At 30.2% G+C, this 24,557-nt stretch overlaps 1 protein-coding gene across 1 annotated transcript in view; it reads right to left on the bottom strand.

Annotated features, from left to right (window-relative positions):
* The window catches only part of LOC131841556 (irregular chiasm C-roughest protein-like), a 111,086-nt gene that overhangs the window by 41,677 nt on the left and 44,852 nt on the right, over window positions 1-24,557 (bottom strand). Inside the window, exons 2-5 of the mRNA XM_059189873.1 lie at window positions 15,430-15,841; window positions 12,050-12,200; window positions 10,592-10,672; window positions 1,523-1,674 (exon numbers count right to left, since the gene is read on the bottom strand). Of these exons, the coding sequence (XP_059045856.1) occupies window positions 1,523-1,674; window positions 10,592-10,672; window positions 12,050-12,200; window positions 15,430-15,597 (552 nt within the window). The 5' untranslated portion in view covers window positions 15,598-15,841. The remainder of the gene's footprint in view (window positions 1-1,522; window positions 1,675-10,591; window positions 10,673-12,049; window positions 12,201-15,429; window positions 15,842-24,557) is intronic.

Raw genomic sequence — 24,557 nt, 5'->3', positions numbered from 1 at the left:
TACTCAGGGAAGAAGGGGAGAGAAGTTCGGTCCAAAGCAACGTTGGACGAGATCGTTCAACGATCTTGGGGTTTTTAGTGACTAGAAATATCACAAGGCAAGCGGTCACGCTTGCCTCCCCTAGACTGATGGGTCCTTGAAGATTTTCTCCAAGTAATAAAAGCGTAATAAGAAGCGAAGTTATATAACATTACTAACAGAATATACTTTGGCCATCCGGAACGGCAACGTATAAGTGATATCATGCGTGTGACATTATAACTTGATATGGATGGTATATAGACGACGGTTACCGTTTACCATCAGGTGGACCATCAGCTTATTTGCCATTGCAATTACATAAAAAAAACACGATTACGGCTATAGATTCCTGAAATATCAAGGGTATTTGAATGCTCGTTGAATTGTTGTTGTATTGTTGTTCGGATGGGATGAAGTAAAAGGTGTTATGAATAAGTAAATTTTCACTCAGTCCTTTAAGCTCATTTTTATTGAGTTAGATGACTTATATTTGATTATTATTTAAATGTAATTTAATGTAAAATACGCAGCCATTGTTGAAGAAAATACGTAAAGAATAAGAAAAGTAAAGAAAAACAAGGGTTGGCCCTCATTAATCATTCATTTAAATACGACTTTGATTAATTAATGTCACAGTGAATAAGGAACAGGGAGGTGAAAATTTAAATGTTAATATATATATTTTTTTGTTTCAGCACCATGACTTACGGAAGTATCAATGGTTATTATTCTCGTGAAAGAAAAAACAATTTATAGGGTTACGAAACAAAAAGATAAAATAGAAGCATTAGCATGCCACTTTGTCTATTCGTCCATCAACTGCCATTTTTTCTGTAATTAATAATAATAATAATAACCCTGAACAATTAACACAGCGCTATCTAGTCCCAAGCTAAGCATAGCTTGCGTAAATACTTTTTTTATAAATACATATAACATACATAAAAAAACACCCAGACTGATACAAACAATCATACTCATGAATACAAATGATTGTACCGTGCGAGGAATCGAACCCGCGACAACCGAGGCCATCATTTGGAATAACAAACAAATGGACGGTCCACCTGATAGTAAACCATAACTTTTGTCTATATACATGAACATACGGTTATCACGTTATCATGTTTTTGCGTTGTCATTTCAGAGGATTAAGATTATATCTATTGTTCATCAATGTAAAGTTCTCGACCATTTTTTGACTGATTAATATGGAATAGTTGTCTCGACTGAGCTAACGGCATACAGGGTATTAGTGGAAGTTGATATAATGAGGGTTCAGTCAGACCATGGTGATTATAACAGCGTGGTAAATTCACCAATATATAACCATAATAGAGTCCTGGGAGAACTGCGTGGAGGTCGACCTGTTAGATTAAATACAACGTTCTCTATCTACATATTTATATATGTAAAAATGTTTCACATTTGACGTAAGAAATGTAAAATTGTCTGGACAAGCATTGAAGAAAATTATATGATGACCTTGCTGAATTCTTACCTCGGCTGGTGGCTTTCCACCTGTGGACACGCACTCCAATTTGATATCTCTGTCTTCGGACGTAGAGAAGTAAGTCCCTTGCACGATTTTCGGTGGCTCCGGAGGGACTAGCACGGTGAGGCGGGCATATCGTGACCTAATTGCTGGTTCACCTGTACAAAAGGTTTAATTTATATCAAGTACGGTCAACAGAACATTTGGTAAAAATTTTCATGTAACATATAATTTAATTTAATATATTAATTGTATTTAAACCGTCAAAAGCTCTTTGCAGTATTAATTTTTAATAGCACAACTTCTCCTTTAAAGAATCACTATAAAAACCCTCTTTTGAGGTACTTTCCTCTATCGAGTACATATTTTAGCGTGTCTATTTATTAAATCTTTATTGCACCAGAAGTAAATTATATAGAATATTAATTAAAGTAACAATGTACAAAAATCAGTCTTATTGTATATGATATCTCTTCCAGAGAACTTTTAGTTAGAGGAGTGAAGATAGAAAATGATAGGTGGCGCATGAATGGACTGTTTATCTGACCTTTATTATATATATTTTTTTGTATTACAAAATATATATATATTAAAAATATCGTAAAAGATTTATTTAGACATTTGATCCACTAACAAACCGACTTCAATAATTTCATTAGTACGAAAATAATAGGAAAGTAGACTGAAAATCAACGACTAAATTATTTTAATACATTTAGGATCATCAAATATATTTATTAGTCTACAACGATTATGAAAAAAAATTACACGATTAAAATATGCCACGTCTTTGCTCTACGTGAAAACTTTTATTTCCACTATTTACAAAATCCTAAATTGTTTAATAACGGTTTAATTAAAATTTCAAACCTAGTTCAAATATATAAATCAGGTTTCAAATTAATTCAAAAGCTTTGTCATATACGTATGCACAATAAATTTAAACCAACAAAATTTAACCACTGAAAAATAAACTTGAAATATAACAACTAATTCCAAAATTTATACGACGGTAAAGTTTTATTAAAACCAAACAATTGTAATGAATCAAAAGTTTATATTCAACTTAGATTACTTTTGGTATTGTCTCGTATAATTTAAAACCATAATTGCTTTAAAACACGACTGTAATATTTACACACAAAAATACAAACATACATACATATATATCGTGTTCTTAAAACAATTCCTTATGGGTATACATAAAAACAAAGATACTTAATTAAGTATCTTTGTACCCTAAAATTGATAATTATCAAGAATCAATAAATAGATAAATCTAGTATATAATAGTATATTAAAATTCTTCTGTCATAGTGTTTGTAATAAAACTACTCCGAAACGGCTTGACTGACTATTCTGAAATTTTGTGTGTATGTTCAGTAGGTTTGAGAATAGAACGTAAACATTTTTTTTTTATAAAATGTATCATAAAACTTTTTAATAAAAATATTTGTTCTTAAAATAAAAGACAAGTTTGGGGTGGACTATAATATATTAAACCCTTCTATTAAAAATTTCGGTTGAGGGTTATAGAAACTTTTAATAGCGATATTAATTTATATGACAAATGATATTTCTGGTGTTTCAGGCGTCAATTGGCTATGGCTAGTGGTTACACGTTTACCATCAGATGAATCTAATGCTAGTCTAACATGTGACGTTATATCCACGGATACTACGGTGTATCCGTAGTATCCGTGAATATAACAGAATATACAGTTTCTAGTTATTATTTGGTGGGACTAAAACTTCATTGACATGTCTTTAATTGAAATTGAAATTATTACATCTACTACTAATTTAAGGAAGATTTGTAATGAAAATGGGTAGATAAAAATCTATATATTTTAGTACACATTTATAGGTTCAATTACAAGCAATATAGAATATTCAGAGCAAAAAGATTGTATATGATAACCTGGAATGTATAAAACTGCATGCGTATGATACAAAATGGCTCATAGGTCAGTGTGGAGAATCACTTAACTATCTAATTTATTTCTAGAGTTCTAGTCTCTGGGAATGATATTTCGCCAATAAGAAGCTTATACAGAACACTCTCGAATGATTTAGATATATTTTTCTACACAACCTACATTTATTTTTAAATATATTATGTACGATCTTTTTTTTCTGACCATACAATATGTAACAATACTCTTTAATCTGAAAGCTTTTTACGTCCTATTTTCAGTACAAGTAATGAAACAGTAACAACAAGCTGAACTAGTTCACTTACAGTTTCATCCTACAACATTTAAGTACAGTCGTCAAAAATAATTACCGACACAAGCTTACATAATGTATTAATATTTTTGATTCAGTTACAATATATATATACAAAATTCTTCTATCAGCGTTAGCTGCTATACTTCTCCACAATCGATTAAATAAAATTTTATATCTAGACTTGGTAAGTCTGAGAATAGGTTACCTATTTTTATACCCTTACATGATTACGGTAGCCCATGTCAAATTAATTTAAAATATTTAATACAGAATTATTATTTTGAGTTTTAAACCACGAATTATAAAAAGTATTTTTTTTATTAAAAAATACATACAACCCTAAATGTTCACCCTTCTACAATCAACCCCTATTTTTTAAACGATATTATTTTATATGGCATAACACAAACAGCTAGTTAGATATTTATGAACTGCCGTTGAGGACGTGTATAAAAAATGAAGATTTAAAAAAATATAGTTACTACTCGTTTCTAAAGCATTAAAAAAGGAATTTATTATATAGTACTTGCTGTACTGGCTCAAAATAAGAGCATAGTAAAATTTATAATTAAATTCACGGATGAAGAATGTAACTTAATATTAAACAATATTGTTAAAATTAATATACTAGCGACTTAATGATCCAAACTTACTGAGTAATATTCGTTAGCCTTCGAGCTTGGAATTTCTAACAAGGGTTTAACAATAGAATTCCCAATAGCAATTAATTGGAATGAGATATTATAATGTTTAATAGACGATAAATAAAATTAAAGATCATATCTAAATTATTATTTAGTTTATAGCGTCGTGGATTAGTAGTTTACTAGGTGAGTTACGCCCAAGTGGTCCAAAACTCAAATCTGGTCGACACCAAAAAATAGATAATTATGTAAATTAACGTTTCTGACTGACTCTCCCGAAAAGAAAACACTAATATTGACGGCCTCTAGCTAGTGATCTAGCGGTTGAGCACACTGCTTTACTTCCGATGACCGCAGGTTCGTTTCCTCGCACGGTACCATCATTTGTATTTATGAGTATGATTATTTGTATCGGTCTGGGTGTTCGTTACATACGAATGTATGTGTGTAATGTATGTATGTATGTATTTACAAAAAAAGTATCTATGTATTTATATCAGTTGTCTAGTACCTACTCATACTACAAGCGCTGCTTAGCATGGGACTAGATGGCGCTGTGTGAATTGACCAGGGATATATATTATATTATATTATTAATATCAAACTATAAAATAATCCGCGAAATGGTAGGACAGAGGTAGGCTAGACCCCTGTTATACTGAGCAAAATGTAAGCATATCAAGTGTTGCTTTCACTACATCAACATTGACGATGCCTCTGACTGCTCCATCTGGTTTAACAGTCGTGATTGTATTGTATGGTTTTCCTTATTTTATTATTTATTAATATTTTGTAATGTTTTGTTCTAAGCCGAAATAATTTCACAGAGACATTTAAAATAATATTATACAATATTTATTACACCAGCAAGAAATAAATTTCCATAAATTGCTGTTCATTTTGAGATTCTTTTAAATTTTTATAGAAGAAAATATATACGTATATTACGTCGTTTTTCATCTATTGAGGACTAAAGTCTGAGAAATTGTGAAAGATGCAAATAGTTTTCGTGTATAAACTAAATCATTTCAGTTGTAATAACATCGAGACATATTATTCGTAAGATTATTTATTCTGTCTGAGATACATTCAACAGAAATAATAATAGATACATCATATTAAACCGATTCTATTTTCTGTACGTGGATTTGAACAAGATTTTCTTAAAAATACTGCAAAGATTTTTCTCATTCTAGTATTTCGTATTCAAATTGTAAAAACTTGACACTTGCAGAATGGCTCGTATCTGAATGACTATTCTACGTTGACGGTATAAATTTTACATGGATACAATAAACTGTTACCCAAATATTATGTATGAAACATAAGAATTTGCATATTTATCTCTTACTTTATTTACGGTGAATTATTAAATATTGTCCGGAGAAGCATTTATATTTGTAGGCGCTATGGAATAATAGCAGGTTTGTTTTTTAAATAATTCTAGTATTCAAACTACACATATATTACAGTTAAGTGCTTGCTGTTAATAGTTAATTAGGCTAATTGTAACAGTAGCTCAGTATAGATCTATCTAAAAGTAATATGGAATGGCTTTATACTGGAGTACAGCGTAGAAATTGTGTAACGATTTTTCATTTTCGTATATTGTAATTAAATAACATATATAATTATATTTTTAATTAAATAGGTTATATAAAGTTGATATAACTATATGGAAAAACTGATTGTGAACTTATTTTTTTAAAAGCTAAGCGAATAGCGGAGTCATTTATTATTTTAAACTGTCACTTAATTAATTAATAATGTCATTACACTATATTAACATACAATTTTAATAATGAAGAAGTGGAGGATTTGGTATATCATAAGTAATAAACCTGAGGTATGATTTTGGAAACGATGATGAGAATATAAATTTTTGCACAATTTTATATATGACAATGATGGTTTTGAGGTCGAATACAGATGTATAGAACGTGTATTCTCATTTCTTGGAAATCCTATCAAAATTTAATGATCATAATTACAAGCTTTTTAAAGAATTAAAACGCAATAATGATGAAATATATATCTTATTTAACTATACAAAAAAACAACACGAACAATATGAACTTCTCATTGTTAAATCAAACTTATATTCCCAAGATCTCGTTTCTAAATAAAGCTGCAACAATAACATTGAAGTTAAAAATTAAAATACAAATTTCAGAACACAGCGGCAATGAGTTACAAGACTTTTGAGACTCTTCGAAATAAATCTCGCGCAATTCAATGAGTCACCAAAGTTAGTTTCGTAAATTTGCGACCATCCCGACCAACTCGTGATACTCCGAATCACAATTTAATACTAAAAGGAGCGAAATAAAGACAATGAGGCCTGAGTTTCTCTCCAGATAGTTTCCTATAGAGAAAACTTGCAGCGAACTAAGTTTTGCAAGTTAAATAGTGCCAACTTGTACAATTTTGCCGCAAGCGAGATGCCCATTGTGCTTTCGGTTGATAAAAAACAGTTTCATCAGCCGTTATATTCATGTCGATAATGTTTTTTCTTGATTTTGCAATTTTTAAATAGAATTTTTCTCTCCATTCAATCTGTCTATTTACAGTTACTTAGTTTTTAATTCTGTGTATTTATTACTAGCTATGCGGTTTCACCCGCACGAAATTATAGTATTATTCTAATGCATAAGTTATCCTGTAAAGTTTCATCAAAATCCGTTCAGCAGATTTTGCGTGAAAAAGTGACAAACATCCATCCATCCATCTATTCATCCATACTCACACACTTTTACGTTTATATTATTAACAATATTTGTACCATTATAATAACCCAAATATTTATTTATTTATTTATTTAAACTTTATTGACCAGTAAATTATGGTACAATAAAATATCGCAATAGTATAAATAAATCAAGAATACTGTAAGTATTTATTCAACAATTATTTAATAGTTTTTGAGAATTGACCAATACATATTTAAAATTACATCATGAATGCATATAAGTAAGAATGATAGCACGTGATGGTACGTGATAACTATTGCCTATATAAAGAAACAGTACCTGTCACAAATCATGTGGTGTCTGAGGTACCACCCATACATTGCCATTCCAAGCACTAAGGAGGTATGTTATCTACATGCTTTATATACTAAATTTCATTATCTTTTAGCTCTTAGACCTAATTATATCTTACATTACAATAAATTAGACAAAGAAACCCACGCAGACGACTTTGTACAAAATACAACTTGTACCTCACTTCCTACGTAATTAAACAATAATAGTTATAAGAAAATTTATCTAACCTTTCACTTGATAATTGCAGGACCTTTCATTAAAGACCCGAATGATTTCAAGACAGTTTAAATAAACTCTTAGATAATTGCGTCAAGTTTAGATTAGTATGATACAAAATTTAAAGGCAATGTAATCACTAAAAAGTTAAACTCACAATTAGGCTGTTAGGTAAATTTGATCTCGAAAGAAGATCAAATTTACTTAATGGCTTAAGTATAACGATCAAAGAAATAGAGGGTAATGTCGATTACTTAAGAAATACAAAGTTAAACCTAAATCTTGAAACAAAAGCTGAATGGGCCATAAGAGTTCAGCTAAGTAAAGATAAGAATATTCCACTGTTATCTCAGCTGAGCCTACCAAAGACATTTCAAAGAGTATGCGATTTATCAAAAGGTTACATAGACGTTTACTGCCTCATAAAGGACTATGTAAATTAATTTCATGAACCCCTTCGTTTGCATCTGAATAGAAGATATTCCACTTGAAGCCGAAAGGATCGACGCATTCACTTCTAAGACAGCTTATTATAAATACGTACAATTATAATCCCCAATTTAATTTGACTGAATAGGTAAAATAGCAGAAGAATGAGAAACAATCCTATTGACAAGATTTGGAGTTCGAATAATTTGGCATTGTTGAAGAAAATTTTCTTAAATATCCGGACGGAATGTTCTGCTGTTATTCTGAGGAGGAAATACGATTTCAGTTTGGAAACATTAATCGGCAACTTGAAAAATGTTTTTATATACGGTATATAATAAAAGACGAGATAAAATTTATCTTATTTTCTAATTTGAAAGAAATTCATAAATATTACACTACAAAAACATAAAATAACAAAGGGAATGAATATAAAAAAATACCATGAAAATTTCAAGATACGGAAAATAAAAAGGGAACGGGTAAAAGGAGAAATTAAAAACAAATTAAGATACCGAACAAACGAAATTTCCATTGTGTAATAGAGCGACGGGTTAGAATGTACACATAAAAAGGAAGAAAAACAGAAAGGTTTGAGTGAGGGCTGGTAAAACGTACAATAAGATTTCCAATTTATTAAAAACAAATCCAGTTCTTTTTCTGAACGTAGCTAGAAACAGAATGAAATAGTTACTGAGAAAACGTAAACCCCTTTTAATGAGTAATGTAGCTTTTGTAGTAGCATTAAAATATAAATTAGTAATCTGCAGTAATGACAAATGTAATATGATAATACCAAAAAAATATAGACTAATTTAATTGTCTCTGAAAAATTATGTCATGGATTCTAAAAATATGTACTATCTAGTTCTCTTTCATTTAGTTGTTGGTAATGTTTAAGAATTAACAATCTGTTTATATTTTTATGGTCATATAAATATTGCTTCAAATTAGTGCTCCAATTGTGTTAGATTTGTTAACTGTTGTACCGTGAACTGTTGTGTATCGAATAAACATATTTTATTTCTTTTCTATTAATGTAATAACAATTACATGACATTAGTAGTAGATATTTCTAATTATTTATTTAATTCTCGAATAAAAAAAAACTTCAAATAACATATTAGTAATAGCTTAATTATGTCATTACTTTAAAATATCTAAATTAAAAGAAAATATGCAATATTAATGAATATAATAAAAAACGGATCAATATAATTAGGGTATCGTATCACACCTACAAAAAAACTAAAGTCAACCTTTGATGTCAGTTCATACAAAATCTTCTTTAGTAATAAATTTTCGAAAGTATAAATAACATTGAATTTATTTCAAAGGCAAAAGTTAAAAGAAAATTTGTACATATTTTTCAAATTTTGTATAAATTTCATTATTGCGTACTTTCCAAGTTAAAAGCGAATTGTTTGTACAGTTTGTACCGTAATTTCTGTATGCGTCAACGATTTATTGTTTTAAATTATCGGGCGAGTACCGTGGGATCGTCGATAACCAAATCTGTAATCAACCGTCTAAAAGTGAAATTACCTGTATCTTTTCGACCAATTTTGATGTACTTTTTACTTAAAAACAACAATACTTTTTCATTAATAGCTGTTATTACAATACGGGGGTAGGTACTGTTGTAAATTCTTAAATATGGTAGCAGTGTGATAGTTTATTGCTTTTTAATAAAGCCTATTATATTCTACTGTAATTTAAATAATCTACGGTTGACCATTGAATTCTTTAATGTAGTTAGTATAATATATATATAAATTAATTAAAGTGATATAATCTAAATATATATAACACAAAGGTGACTGACATAGTGATCTATCAACGTACAGCCCAAACCACTGGACGGATCGGGCTGAAATTTGGCACGCAGGTAGATGTTATAACGAGGATTTTGATTAATTCCACCCCTAAGGGGTTAAATTAACGCGAGCGAAGCCGCGGGCAATAGCTAGTGAATTACATGTGTATACTGTGTATTTTGATTCAAATACTATTATACACATATTACATATATTTTGCAGTAGCACTGAAGTCAATATTTTTTTTAAATTTTTTATGCAATTGGAATGACAAACAAGGTCATTTAATAAACAAACCTTTTAGAAAGTAGTAAGGAAGAAATTCGTTAAGCAGTATGACCATCTTTTGTACCTTCATACTCTATAAATTTATTATTTTATGTATTTTCAGGTGCTATAAAGAGTAATAAATAAATATTTTTAGCCTATATACTTGAATATTATCATCTGGTATCTCTGATATGTCGCCGCATCAGGAATACCTGATGACTAAGATGTCATGCTTTAATACCCTGTAATTTCACTGGCATACCTCTTCTTGCAAGCCAGTACGCGGCTTAAAAAGCAAGCAGCTTGAAGGCAGCTATAGATGATAGATGAGACAGATATATGTCTATCTATATTTATATATATTTACTGATAGTTACCCTAATAGTGTTATAGTTATAGATAAATAATAGTAAAACATACCTCTAGCTCCTGAGCTGACTTGGCACTGGTATTTGGCGTCGTCTTCTAACGTAACATCCCTTATGTCCAATGAATAATCGCCTGCAACAACAATATTTTTATTTATACACGGATTTTAGTTGATGATAATGAAAAGGAGCACCCTGTGCTAATGGTATACGTTATCGGCTATTTCTCAAGATTATAAGCAGACAGTGTCATTTTATACTGTATATAAGAACAAGAATAAAGATTAGATACCAGACTTGAAGAAGTTGAAATAAGAAAATAACCAGATAAATAGCTGAGTACAGGAATTACCGTGGCAGATTACCGCCGTGAGTTTCTTTACCATATTTTAGATATAAATAATATTACATTAGTAATAGTAGTGGGTAAAAAATAATAATTTAACAGAACTAGAAGAAATAATAGTTGAACGCTCTGATCTCGGCAACTACAAATTCAAACTGAAAAAGTATTTTAGTGGTGAATATGAATTTTGAAGGAAGGCTATATAACAAACGCTAGTTACAGGAATGGAGTGATCAGTGAAAAATGTCGCAAACTTGGAATCTTTACCTTATCGTTACCCTTAATGCTTCTATTTCTCTTATATAACACAGACGAAGTCACACGGATAATCTAGTCACTTCTAAATTTTAAAGCTAAAACAACTGGACATTATCTAACAATCAAATTACAACAAATCAAGCAAGCCTCTTCTGTTGACAAGGAACCGAGAACATTTGTGAAAAAGAAAAAGTTATTAACGGTTCTTTCATAAAAAAAGTCAAGTCTGAAGATAATGACGGCATTAATTAGATTAGCAGCCAGTTGGATTCAAAGACGTGCCGTGGCAAATGTAATTAACTTCTCGGAATATGGACTTTATTAAAATATATCTCGAAAACCTCCCTAAGAAACTCAACGATATCCTGAAAAGCGGGTAATCTAAATAAGTGGCCATTAAAAAGGTCTTGGCTGTGCACTTCTAAATACCAGTGCCTATAAGTGATGATTAACTCATTTTGTTAGTATATTTTTATGATTATGTTATTTTAACTTAATTAGAAAGTTTTTTAAAGAATACGAAATAAAAACATATTATTTTCATTATCAAAATATATATTGAAATGGAGAATATATCATAATGTTTTAATTGAAGAATAGAAGTCCGTTATAAGTCTTAGATAAAAACTAAAGTGAAGTACAAGGAATTTACATATTTTCTTTACATGTTTAGGATACTCCTAAATATCGTTGATTTCAATTTTAGCAGCTTTAATAAACTCTCAAGACTACCTTCTTCAAAGAAGAGAAGAGAAGAATAACCAACAAATTATTTCTATAGCTAAAGATATTCGTCATCCAGACAAGCACAGAAATTACAATAATGCTTTTTATTTATAAATCTTCATTATAAAGGACACTTTTAAAAATAATTTTCCACATGGTAAATAAAGATTGATTACGTACCTTCTTCATCACTCCCTATCATTTTATATCGGTCGTAACCACTGAGATCTCGATGTAGACCAAGTCCAAAGTCATCCTTCGTCCACTGCAGTTGACCTGCCTTCTTCTCCACCCGACAAGGCAACGTGACTCTTGAGCCCACCACGGCTGTCTGTTAACAAAAAATATTATACACATCATAATTTATACTATATAATATGATACATGTAACTTTAAACTACTATCTTCTGTGACTTTGTTAGTGAAATGTGAAAATGTTGGATCGGAATGCATAAATAATAATAATAATCTCAGGACAATTCACACAGCTTCATCTAGACCCAAATTAAGCTACCTAAAGCTTGTGCTATGGATGTTAGGTAATTGACACAAATACATTAGTTTTTCGTAAATACATATACACATATTATATACATATATACATATTATAAATAGAAAACACCCAGACCGAAATAAACAATCGAACTCATGAATACAAAATTTTTGTGCCGTGAGAGGAATCGTACTGGTGATCAGAATTAAGGCAGCGTGTTAAACCGCTAGACCACCGAGGTCGTCAATTATAAATATATATCATGATTAATACGCGCAGCGGCAACTTTGTACACCTTTTAGGATCTAAAACATGAAGTGGAAATATTGTGCTCCTTTTAAAAACAAAATTCACGAATGAAAAAGTCTTTCTATCTATTTAAGTATTTTGTCTTTATATATTGGTATAGGATAAAGAAATCATAAATGAATGGAAACTAATAAAAGCAATGTGTCATCATTACGAAGTTATGACATAATACCTGCTACGATTGTAGGTAGTTCCGAAATTGCCAAGATAACAATCGGCCTGTGTTAGCAACTTGCACTATCTGACAATCAATTGGGCCTCAACCGAAGTTTCTATAATAGAAACTAGTTTAGAACTTTAAATGAAGGATTTTACGCATGGAGTGCCGTGTTACAACTACCCCTTCAATGTATGTAGGTGGTTCCTGGAATAATTTGGTATTACATTGAAGTAGGGAGCTAAATATATTTGAATATGTTGGAGTTCACATCAATATTGTAGAATAAATCCTATATTTTAAAAATATATTAAAAGAAGGTAGTTTGTGTTTAGTACTAATGAAGTACCCAAGGTAAAGATTATTACAAATATTGTAAATAGCGTCATCTAGTATTTACAGACCGAACTAAGTTATTTGTGATAAGATATCCATTACCCCCGCTTCTCTTCTCATTACATTAACTTCGGTTTATAAATACGGAGGTCGGTAGTTGAATAATCCTCTTTGGTTGGGTGAGTCACGGGCATTCAGTCGACGAGCGCAGGGCGTGCCGGTTGTGTTTTGGATAATAAAGTGAATTGTATTAGAAATGGGTTTATCCCGGTCTTAGTTGGGCCTGGGGGGAAGCTGCAAGTAGTGAAGGTGAGTGTTAATGCATTCTAAAAGGGCCTTTTAAACCTACACCCGTGTCAAAAGTCACGGGCGCTACTTGGGATTTCCCCTTGCGGTAGCCGGCTTCAAAGCCTAAGTCGTCATCATAATTAGTGCTTCTTAGAAATAGATTACTGTTTATGTTATAATTAAAATCCAATTTGCTGTTACAAGGTTAAACCTAATTGTAATACAGTTATTTTCGTGTTATATTATATTATATGTATAAATCCGCGGAAGCTACAAATCCACGGAAGAACTAATGGAGCGGCTGAAGACCAACTCCTGGTTAAAATAGAAAAACTTTTCAAAAGGCTAGTTAATTTGATATTCTCTAACTAATAACCTTAGTAGTCCAGCGGTTTAATATACCGCTTTAGACTTAGCTTAAAAATTTTGTATAGTTACTGTTCTGTATTAATGTGTGCTCAACATGCCTATGGTTGGCTTTTTAACTTATTTAGGTCAAACGAACGGAGGCTCGTTTTTTCATATATTTCCAATTTACTCGATTGCATTCGCAAGCAGCGTTCAAGATTGGTTTAACTTTTTTACTAGCATTTTTTTTACTTATTTAATCGGTACACGTGTTTTGATTAGCCACTATTCACGCTGAAATTTTTGTAATAAAAGTCGACAATTTTTGTCCTAAATAAATTAATTGTAAGCATCCGTTTCACAGTTATTGTGTATTGTATTTCTTTCAAATTATATAAATAGCTTGAAAGTAAAGAAGAAAGTTACGATGGTTTTATTAAGGAACCAATATTAGGAGCCGAAAATAAATAAATAGTTCGAATGGAAAATCGTCTAGAACTTTCCATTTATATTTTAATTTGTATTACTTACCTAACATAGTTACATACTTTTTCAACTGATATTAAAAAAGATAGTTTTACAAACACTGTGACACAAGAATATTAGATTAAAATTTTATTAATACAATGTATTTTTGCATTATATTATTATAAAAAAAAATATTTTGAGAAGTTGTGCAAACTTCTCTATATGAACTAAAAATATATTATATTTCTGCGCTACAATATAAAATAATAAAACTGCTAAACTTCTTCACAGGTAAACTAAAGATTACTGAATATAGGATTACTGATTACTGAGTTAGGATGATGGATTGTGTTCACATATTTTTTACCTTCATTTGTATATGTTTGTCTATTCAATATCAAAATTCAATTAACACTCATCTATATACCAAACATATTCTTAATAAATATGTACTATAACAGAAATATTTATATTATGACTAGTGCTGCGCCCAGCTCTGCTTGTGTTCTTATAACATTAACCTAATACATAGCCTATATCACCTATTAAACAGTGAAAGATTTTTTATAATCGGGCAAGTGTTAGTAGTTATTAAATTATTCATTACAAACATAAAAACAAGCAATCATTTCGTTTTATAATATATTTTTTAAGTAATTGGAATGGCAAGGAAGTGGAGACTCGCCTAATGGTAAATGGTAACCGTCACCTACATACATGAACAGCACTACGGACATCGTTATTATTTGACACACGTGATAGCAATCATGCATTGCCATTCCTGTGATGATTATGTTGTCTTATCCTGTAATTTTACTCTCAAAATTGCGCTGTATAATCAGAATAAGAAACACGTCTGTCTTACAAAGCAAACTGAGTGTTTTCTACGTGTAATTTGTACGTTTTCACAAAAAATATATGGAAGTATATTCAAATTAAAAATATCTTTATTCATGTAGATTTATTACAGGCTCTTATGATATGACAAATCTACTATCAGTTCGGAATGATTTTGAGATGAGATGCATATCAAGCAAGCAAGATGAGATATTCATAATACAAACTCTGCTTAGCTTGGCACTAGATGGCGCTGTATGACTTGTTCAGGGATATTTTTATTACCTTACATTAAATAAAATAATATAATAAAGTATATCATACCTGATCTTGAGGCTCCATTGCAAATTTCTGCTCGACATAACCACCACAAACACCAAACACATGAAATAACACTAAAACAAAACTAATCCACACTTGTATAGTCCGCAACAAAAGAAACAGTGGGTTCACGCACCTACTGGTAACCCTCAATCTACTTGAACTCGACATTTTCGAATATTTCCGACTACAAAATAATTCCGTTCAACATAAGGGAAGTAATGATTATATCCGGAATTCTATTTTTAAATTACATTTTAAACGGAAGTTCAGCTTCCCCCGGTGCGTGCGCGCGTTATCCGTTCTATTTTTAAAATGTTTTTAAGCGCCATTTTTATTTTTGGAGCACTTCAGTTATGATTAATTGGAGGTGATGTGTGATTTATATTCATTCACGGGTGATGACGGTTCTTATCTGGAACAAAAGAAGGGGTATATTAGTGATCTATTTATAAAAAAGGTTACATTACTGTCTATAAATACAGATAATTTTATATACAATACATAGCTCGTAAATAATCATAATAAATAGTTACATTATATGTAATTAAAGAATTACACCTAAGATCTTATTCTTTCCTCTGGAATCAAAACACAGGAGGGGTAATATTTAAACCCAAGACCATTTTTACCATTCCAGTTACGTAAAAAAAAAAACAATTGTAAAGAATATAAGCCAAAAGCCGGGTAATACTCAGAATATAAAACCACTTTCACCAATAAAAAAAGACACTCTATTTCTTAGAAGTTGTCATACTAATTTTAAGCGAATGGCTTGTATTTTTTTTTAATTTTTCTATTTTCCAATTTTCTTGAGGTTTGTTGATTCATGATTCTAGCTTGACGTCTAGTTTGGTAGCTACCTTTTACAACTAAGTCTGAATATTTAAATAAATATTTCATTAGGGATTTAGTTTGAAATATAAATTGTAATTTGAATTGTGAATAATAATTTATATGAAAAATATTATAAAGAAATGAAACGAATTAGTTTTCACTAATTGAGCATGAATGTATGGGTACAACACAGCTGTGAACAAATCGGATTAAAACGGCTTTCGATGAGAATATTTTATTTTATTTTTTTAAATAGTCTATGTATTATAGTATTATAAATGTGAAAATGTGTTTGTCTATCTTACTATATAAAAATATGTTTATTTATTTGCATATAAATGTAAAAGCAAAAACAATTTGGATAATATTTAAACGCAGATATTTAAAATTTCAGATGCTTCCATCTAGGTTTTCAATAGTGACCAAGTGTCACAAATGTATCTGTGACACTTGGTCACTATTGAAAAATAGATACATAGCACATTTTGTAGTTTGTGCAATTGAAGTCATCTACATATACCATGTAGATGACTTCAGCTGCACAAGCGGGGAACTGTACAACAACTTTTGCAGTAAGATCAATATTTTAAAAAAGAATTTAAGGCGGAGAATTAATATTTTAAAGTATTATTCATAGAATGCCTCAAGGCTAGAAAACTTTACTGATTCAGGTTAGGTAAACTTGTAGAAAATATGTACTTAGTCGAATCTCAAATTAATTACTCTAATTAAGATTGTGAATCAGTGCGAAAGCGATCGTCAAGCGATAGTATAGAATTTGAATTTAGATAAAAATGCTTTAGAAATAATTGGTTTAGTATATATATATATATTTAATTTAGTATAATCGTTATATATCATAAATCAATGTCACCGGTTTCCGTCTGCTTAAATCTTTTAAATTACATCATTTTAAAATATAAACTTTAATTCGGTTTTCAGCAGTGGTTAGAGGGATACAAGATGAAGGTATGTGTATAATACATACATATTACACGGAAAAGTTGAGAAATTTATAGATTTGTTATTTTGAATGCAGATACTGACTCTAGTGTGTTTTGCTGACATTATTGAAGAATACCTGAATTGTATCACACAAAATGGAGTTCTAGTGAATATTGGGTTATAGAGGTAATCTCATATAAAAATACTTTAATTTATTTACAGAGCAAAACAGACAGACATGAAATATTACAAGATATTCACAAGAAACTAAAATATAACCATTAAGTATTTGAACGACAAATAAAATATAGAATTCGAAAATTCTGCTACAATTCAGTGAATTAAATAAACGTAGTAACAAAAATATAGCTAACACTGGATTGTAGGTTCACCTAAGTATTTCAGGTTAATGAAATATAAACTTCAGAGGAAATACACGGATATTCTAGGCGTTTTAATGTTTCGTTCTTTCAGAGTTGTTATAGAATTTTTCTTTGAAACTCTCACCAGCACTTGGCAGGGAAGTCGCCGTTTCGCGTTTTTTATGCTTTACTTTAAAGAAAGTTTGCTCATTAAGATAAACGGGATGGATTCGTATGGAAGGAGATGTTTTTTGGCGTTTCGTGGAGCCTTGAATTCTGAGCAAAACGATGTTGGACTTTATCAAACTTATTTTAGTATTTTTAAAGGTAGATTTAGTACAAAGACGTCTGCATGGCGTACCTCTATGTCACATTTCAGTCACCAAGCAGCTTGTTTTGTAAGATGTGTTTAATTGAAAGGTGAGAGATAGTAGTTATATAACAGGGTATCAAGGCATGATACTATTTATTTATTCATATAACTTCAATGCACAAAATACCAAGGTAAAAGTACGTATGGCGGACTTAACGCCTTACGGCATTTTCTACCAGTCAACCACAGGTTATGCAGAGAAACAGTAGGCGGTGCAAATACTATTCATGTATATAGATGACGGTTACCACTTACCATTAGGTTAGCCGTTAGCTTTTAATCATTCCAGATTGCTATTGAGTAAAAACAACATATGGACTAGGACTAAGGCCCTCACTGGATTCTGCAAATTAAGTAAACACATGACAAACTTATGCCTGTGTTCAATAAAAATGTGCAGATTTTGGTAAACTGAAGAGCAAAACGCCACTACACATCCTATGTGGTTGTAGTCCACTCATTCATAAATGAAATATCTCCTTTTGAAAGTACACTCTATCCTGAAGAGTTCAAAAATATAGCTCCTATGAATATCTTAAGTTCTTGTCCCAATGACAAACTGTCATTTGAAAAAGCGGCGATTAGATATATAATAACATATATATAAAAATTTGATAATGACGTTTACAAACTCATCACATAATTATAGATATATAATAACATATATATAAAAATATTAATAATGAGGTTTTAAAAACTAGATCAATAGACTAAAGAATGCATTGAATCTAAAAAAAGATATAACACTAACAAATAATGAGACACTGACAATGATAATCACTTCCTTCTTTTTAAAGTCTATTAAAAAGAACTGCTATCAATTTACATATTCAAATTACCCGTATACAAAAATATATTAAAATTTGGTTCAATTAAACTAATCCCTGTAATATTTAAAAGTTAACCAACATAATAATGACCCTATCATTTAACTAATAGGAGGGATTATCAATAATAGGCAATAAGAAATACAGTTTTACATTATGGGAGTTGAAAGTGAGCAGTTGTTGGTCTTATTACTATAGGCGTAGAGTTTAAAATGTAAAGTGTTGGAAAGTGATCAGAAGGTGCTCAGTGGTTGTATAATTATGCTCTACTGATAATAGTAGCATCTACTATGTATGAAAACAGGCTGTAGCATGCACGGAACTGGATCTGGCATGAACAGCATATTTTCCACATTCTATAATTGGTATTATCAGTCAATAGAGTAATTTTACAATACTTTACATAGCTTTTATTGTCTATGGGTTCTTTTTGCAATGAAGAGTTTATTTAGTAGCTGTATTAAAATCCAAAATTCATGTGTTTAAATATGATCTACACCAAGAACAATGTAAATTTGAATTTATCTTTCTAATTAACTGTCCGGTGATTAAAACGTGTGTAACAAAAGTTTCAAAAGAGAGATGATTCTGAAAGAAGGCTGATCTTCTTTTAAAATATTAATAATGATAATACTTCGGGATAATTCAAACAGCGCCATCTAATCAGCCTAAGATAAGTACAGCTTGTGTTATGGGTATTAAACCACGGATATGAATATACAAAAAAAAAAGTATATATACTTTTTTTTATAACTACATACATAACACACATAATAAATACCGAAATCGACATAATCAAATGTACGTATTGTGAAGGGAATCGAACCCACGGCCATAGGATGTAAGGCAGTGTGCTAAACCGTTAGACCACCGAAGCCGTCAAGACGATTTGTCACGTTGGATTCAAAGATACTTATCGATGTGGACATATCAAGAGTTACATTTGTCTTGATATAGTCAGACTACTCCATCTTGGATATTAGTCGTGAAGATTGTAAAACAGTTGTAACATAACAGTTACAACATTTCTCCATTATTATCATGAATTAGTTGACACGGTTTTTTATCAACGAATACTTAATTCATAGCCCATATGGAGCTCATTCTTTATCTATGGTCGGGTCATCACCATTTGAGTGTAATCTGTGTTTTAATTTTATTGCCTACTTGAAAAGTGATGTTAATAATTTATATCTGTTTCGATAAAATTAATTTATATTAGTCCATAAGCAGTGGAAATGTGACTATCTCCATTACGTGAGTCAAAATGTTATGTTCATATGTAAAGGTTCATAAATTAAATATATTGAAGAAGAAATGATTAAGTATTAAATATAGTTTTCGCCGATGTAGTAATAATATATAATATTATATATTATTATACATAGGTCTAACTTGATATACTATATTTAAGTCTAACTTAACATACGATATATGATTTATATACTTAGGCTTATATTATGATTTTTATTTTTGTTAGTTTGATTTGATTTTAATTTAATTTAATATTTATTCTTTGTACGTAATTTGTGTCTTTACGTACTAACATTACCTATAAAAAACTATAATACTAAACAAAATGGGCTAGAAAGCCTGATAGTAATAAAATTAGAAAGAGAAAATATCTTTGTTCAAATAAACTTAATATACGCAATTTGAAGAGTTACATTTTTTATCCTACCACTCACTAGGAATGCAGATTCATCACAATAAGAATGAGAGAGAAATTTCTTTTCTCTTTTAAATAAATAGCTAACTGTAATATGTCTAATGATAACTGGGGGAAGGGAATTGTTAGTAATGTAGACTAATAACCTTATAGCAATGTACCATGTCAGGTCCAGGTGTACCATGATCTCCACGCAGTTACCCCTGAAAACCATCGTGGTAAATTACCACTTGACATATTTGAATTATTGAAACTTTAATAAGACAATGAAATAATAACCCTGGACCGTTGAAACAGCGTCAGCGCGTGATATAAATACTTATGTGATATACATTTTTTTTTGTAAACTAAACTTGTGTACTTTAGCTATTTCCATAGCATTATGTCGTATGGTATTTTGTTATGGGGCAAAGCAGCTGATATAAATACAATATTTATTTTACAAAAGAGGGCCATTCGCTCCATTTATAGCATGGGTTCCAGGGAGTCTTTGTAAATCAATTTAAGGAATCAAATATCCTCACCGTTGCTTCTCAATATATTTATGAAAATATCATGTATGCCAGGAAGAATATAGACAGTTTCAAAAGAGTTAGTGATTGCACTAATAAAAGCTTACGTAACAATAACAAACTGATTTTACCTAAATGTCGTTTGGCTAAAGTTAGTAACTCGTTTTATGGCAATTGCGTAAGGTTTTACAATAAAATACCAGAGTCTGTTATAAATCTGCCAGAAAAAAGATTTAAATGTCAAATAAAACACTTCCTTTGCAAAAAGGCTTACTATAAAATTGAAGAATTCGTTAACGATAATAATGTTTCTGTAGAAAAATTTTAAATACATAGCACTGACAATATTATCTGATTACACTAATAATGAGTGCGTAGCGATTTCTATGTTGATTGTCGCATGCCTCTTACTTGTTACACTGTAATTATTTATATAAAAAAAAAAAAACATCTATTGAAAAGAGCAACACACAAGTTTCTTGCTCATTCTTCTTGTGATGAATCTGCATTCCGAATGAGTGGTAGAATCAAAATATGACTATTCAAAAGTGCTTGTAATGAGTTTAGTTGAATAAAGATTATTTCTATTTCTATTTCTATTTCTATTTCTATTTGTAAATCAATAAACAAATAATCATACTCATGAATACAAATGTTTGCACCGTGCGAGGAATCGAACCCGTGATCGAAGTAAACCGTGTTTAACCACTGGACCACCGAGGCCGTCAAAAAAATATAATATAGTGTTCAGTAATAAAAAAAATCTCACCTTGTTTTTTTTTAATTTTCACAATTATTTTCACTTTTTTAATTATAAATAGTTAAATACAGAGTTGAACGTATTCTACAATCGACGGGAAGAGACTGCAGTATCTACCACCGGTTAAACATCAGACCGTGTCGTTATTTTTAACTTACCCCCTCGTAAGTCTGCTTTATAACTGTCTCGGAATGGTACAGTCGTACTCGTAAATACGTGAATATATTCTTATTAATTATTGCTGACGTACTGGCCATATAGTTTTACACTTTATATTTATTATCATTTACATGTATTTTCTATTAAGAAATTTATTATATACCAGCTGTGCCTGCGGTTTCACCCGCGTAAAATTTATACCCTATACGTTATTCTGGTGTATAAGCTATATTACTGTAAAGTTTTATCAAAATCCGTTCAGCACTTTTTGCGTGAAACAGTAACAAACAATCCATACTCATAAACTTTCTCGTTTATAATATTATTAAGATTTTTGTATACCGAACGATTTATGTCTAATAAATAATGTGACAGACAATAACACTAATATAAAAGCTAAAGTTTCTAATTATATAATTGTAATTAATTTAATTATAATTGTACTATCACGCGAAACTACTCAATGGAATTTGATGAAACTTTACAGTAATATAGCTTACAGTAATTATAATATTACGTGACGACCTCGGTGGTCTAGTGGTTTAGCACACCGCTTTATGTCCGATGGTCGCGGGTTCGATTCCTCGCACGGCACAAACATTTGTATTCATGAGTATGATTGTTTGTATCGGTCTGGGTGTTTTCTATGTATAATATGTATGTATTTACGAAAAAAAAAAATTATATCTATGTATTTGTATCAGTTGTCTAGTACCCATAACACAATATTTAGCTAGCTTAACTTGGGACTAGATGGCGCTGTGTGAATTGTTCTGAGATTATTATTATTATTATTATTATAATTATACATAAAAATAACACAGGCTACAAATTTCAAACGGGTGACATTAAAAACCATTTTTGTCGAAATAGGTACAATAAAATTTTAGCTAATCGTATGAAAATATGCTACCGTGTTTTAAGTATGTCATATGTATTACAGTAACTATTGGCGTAACCATGGTTTTTCTTCATTCAAATTTCAAGACCATTACTTGAGCAATTACAGCCCAATAAAGTTATTATATTGAATAATAATTGTAAGTTTTTGTTCATTAAAAGGGATAGTGCATTATATTTTCAATGGTTACGAAGCATTTAATCACAAATAAAAATATTTTAACACTAGCTTGCTAATAGCTATGCTACACTGTGTTAGGTTGACTAGTAGAGATATCTTTTAGAGATAAGTCCACCTTTTGTCATTTTATCTACAATTAAATTCATCACTGTATTTTAAATTGCAATAAAGAATAAAATGTATTTTCTTCTATTTTTAAAAAATAATTTTCAAAAAAAGAACTTAACGTTATACCAAGTACATTTTATTACATTTTATTTTCAACGACCGTAATAATACGCGTTCCAATTTCAAATTTAAATAAAGAAATAATTCCATATTCAAAAGAAATACGTGCACGTGTATAAAAGGATCCTGTCAGACGAAACGGGACGGGCGATGAGTCACACGGCTAATTTAAATTGTCCAAAGTGTCGCGAGTCATCAACATAAAAGCGGAAAGTGTTAATACTGTTAAAAAGCATCGTCTGCGATGATGGCTACATGATAAACAGTTAAACGTTTTTAACTATTATTTTTATAGCTATTATAAAAACCGTGAAGATATTCTGTAAGATACGCGTACTTTAAAATATATTCTCTGGTTGATTTTTTAAATTCTAATTGGAAAAGAGGTAATAAACGTAGATATATCCATGTAATCTATTACTTTTTATGGAAAGTTATCATTGTGTATATTCAAATTTTAATTTAGAAAAGCAAACTCTTTAAGCATTTGAAATACTAAATTGACACTCTTCAATTCTAGATACAGGTGTAATATTTTTATTATTGGGTAGAACAATTTTTGCTCAGAAGTATTGTAATATATTTTGGATTTATAAATTTATACACATAATTATAAGTAATTACTTCTCCATTATATTCATATATATATATAAGTATGCCAATTCATACGTCTCCTAATAAATATACTAACAATACGATGCATCTTTGTGGTAAAATATTTAAAAGAGTCTAACAAGATCGTAAAACGAACGATAACTGAAACATTAAGCTTGCCTCGCCTCATTATTCCAAAGATATCCGGAGAAATCGCTTAAAACATTCAAGAATTACCGCCTACGCGGACGCAGCGTGAGGTCATTTATTAATGTTAATATCGAATATTTCACTGCAGAATTATAAAGAATAAAACACAAAAATTTATAATACATAATATATTTTATAAATAAGAATATAAAAATGCTAATAATAAACTAAATCAGTAGCCAATTATTAGATCGCCAACGACGATTTTGAATTTGGAATGTGTTTGTCATAATAAATTTATAAATTTTATAAACTGACATTCTAGAATTGAATATAAACTAGAAATACAATTATTTAATAAATTGAATTTACATATTTGAGTGTGTTTTGAATTATCATTACATAGTATAAAACAAAGTCGCTGTCGCTATCTGTCCCTATGTATGCATAAATCTTTAAAACTACGCGACGGATTTTGAAGCGGTTGTTTTTTTAATAGATAGAGTGATTCGAGAGGAAGGTTTATATAGTATAACACATGTACATCCGTGCGAAGCCGGGGGGAGTAACTAGTATTTTATAAATGTCAATTAATATAGTAGATTATAATGATCATAAAACCGTTCATGAACTG

This window comes from Achroia grisella, unplaced genomic scaffold (genome assembly GCF_030625045.1).
Source record: "Achroia grisella isolate CSIRO2021 unplaced genomic scaffold, CSIRO_AGI_Agris_v1 utg1847, whole genome shotgun sequence".
In the NCBI taxonomy this organism is placed as follows: domain Eukaryota; kingdom Metazoa; phylum Arthropoda; class Insecta; order Lepidoptera; family Pyralidae; genus Achroia; species Achroia grisella.
This window is presented reverse-complemented; position numbering and strand designations above follow the sequence as displayed.